Raw genomic sequence first — 2096 nt, forward strand, 5'->3', positions numbered from 1 at the left:
GTTGGAGGGGGGAGCGAGGGGGGACGGGGGGGGGCCGGTCCCGGAGGGGGGGGTTCTGGGGAGGCTGGGGGGTGCGGGGGGGGCCGGTCCCGGCGGGGGGGTCGCAGGGGGGCCGCTGGGGACGCACCGATGGTGGAGATGTAGGTGCTGGTGAAGTTGTCCTCGGCGAAGCGGATGATGAGGCACGTCTTGCCCACGCCGCTGTCGCCGATGAGCAGCAGCTTGAAGAGGTGGTCGTACGCCTTGGCCATGGCCCCCGCCCGCCGGGCCGCTCTGCCCCGCGGCCGCCACGGGGCCCGGCACGGCCCGGGGGGGCGGGGCTACGCCTCGACCCCGCCCCCCGCCCGGAGCTCCGCCCCATTTCCCGGGAGCTCCGCCCCCTCGCCCGGGAGGCGAGCCCCGCCCCGGCCCCCCCGCCCCCCCCCGGCGGCTCTTTCCCCGCTCCCCTCGCAGGAACAAACCCGGCCCGCGGAGTTTTGCAATCCCGGAGCAGCCGCGACCCCCCCCTCCGGGAGCTGGGACCGCGGCTGAGGCCCGGGGGTGCCCCCGCGGGGCCTCCGCTCGCTGCCCGGCCCCGCTCGGGGCCACGGGCCCGGGACACCCGAGTGCTGCGGGGAGCTCCGGGACCCCCCGGGACCGGGTCCGAGCCGTCCCCGGGGTCCCACGCCGGAACCGCCGCCTGCAGGGCTCGGCCGCCCCGCCACCGAAAAGGACGAGGAGGGGACGCTGATGGCGGGCCGAGTCCCGGGGCTGCCGCCAGGCCAAGACCCGAGGCCAGCCTCCTCCTCGTCCTCCTCCTCCTCCTCCTCTTCCTCCCGGCCCTGCCTTCCTCCGCGCTGGCAAAGCCATTTCCTGAGCCGGCGGCAGCTGCCCCGTCCCGCCATAAACTCCAGCTCGCTCCGGCTGCCAGCTGCCGGCCGGCGGCACCCACACCCACAAACCGGGCTGAGCGCCGGGGGGGCAGGAGCGTGGGGGCTGGGGGGCTGGGGGAAGCAGCCTGGCTGGGGGGCTCCGGGCAGCCTTCGGGGCTGGCTGTACCCCCGGCCGGCAGCCCCCCAGTGCTCGGGGCGGTGCGATGCCGTCCCACGGGAATGCCTCGTCGCAACTCTGGGGGGCTTGGGGGCACCCCCCCCCGCACGCTCCCACCCGGCTTTGCCCCCACCTCCGCCCCCGGGGCTATTTGTGGCTGGGCAGCTCCTCGCCCCGCAGCCGGGTCCCCGCTCCCACCGGCCTCTCCTTCCCCTCCCAGGCATCGACTTCAAAATCCGGACGGTGGAAATTGATGGGAAGAAGATCAAGCTGCAGGTCTGGTGAGTTGGGGGGCACGGGGGCACCCCACGTCCCTCAGCACTGCCAGGACACCCTCACACCCCCTTCTGCTCCCTCGCAGGGACACGGCGGGGCAGGAGCGCTTCAAAACCATCACGACAGCCTATTACCGCGGGGCCGTGGTATGGCAGGGGCAGCGCGGGGGGATCCCGGGGGCCAGGGCAGCCCCTCGGTGGTGTCCCCCTGCCCTGCTGACCACGCTGTCTTCGCAGGGCATCATCCTGGTGTACGACATCACGGATGAGAAATCCTTCGAGAACATCCAGAACTGGATGAAGAGCATCAAGGAGGTGGGTGCACGGCGTGGCCGGGGCCATGGAGGGGCTGGGCTGGGGCGGGTGGGTGGGTGGGTGAAGGTGCCATGTCCCCGTCCCCCCCCACAGAACGCGTCTGCCGGTGTCGAGCGGCTCCTCATCGGCAACAAGTGTGACATGGAGAGCAAGCGCAAAGTGCAGCGGGACGCCGCCGAGAAGGTAGGGTGGGGGTGCGGGGCCCCCCAGCCGTGGGGCAGGGCTGTGGGGCCGCGTCCCCCCTTCCCACGCGGCGTTCCCTCGTCCTCCAGCTGGCCAAGGAGCACGGGATCCGCTTCTTCGAGACCAGCGCCAAGTCCAGCGTGAACGTGGAGGAGGTGAGAGGCGTGGGGGGGCCGCTGCCCCCCATGGTGGGGGTGGTGCAGTGGGTCCCCATGCCGGGGACAGCCCCCGCTGACCCCCCCGCCAACCCCCCCAGGCCTTCAGCACGCTGGCACGGGACATCCTGCAGAAATC

The 2096-nt window shown here is 73.5% G+C and overlaps 1 protein-coding gene across 1 annotated transcript; it reads left to right on the forward strand.

Moving 5' to 3' along the window:
• Nucleotides 1-729: 729 nt before the first annotated feature.
• On the forward strand, nt 730-2091 carry LOC118159002 (rho-related GTP-binding protein RhoV-like; the record flags this gene model as incomplete). Its single annotated transcript, XM_035313653.1, has 6 exons — nt 730-1310; nt 1391-1451; nt 1542-1619; nt 1713-1802; nt 1892-1957; nt 2059-2091. Coding segments are annotated over exons 1-6 (909 nt in total), but the record flags the coding sequence as incomplete, so codon positions are not given.
• Nucleotides 2092-2096: the final 5 nt, after the last annotated feature.

Source organism: Oxyura jamaicensis, unplaced genomic scaffold (assembly GCF_011077185.1).
Source record: "Oxyura jamaicensis isolate SHBP4307 breed ruddy duck unplaced genomic scaffold, BPBGC_Ojam_1.0 oxyUn_random_OJ64655, whole genome shotgun sequence".
In the NCBI taxonomy this organism is placed as follows: domain Eukaryota; kingdom Metazoa; phylum Chordata; class Aves; order Anseriformes; family Anatidae; genus Oxyura; species Oxyura jamaicensis.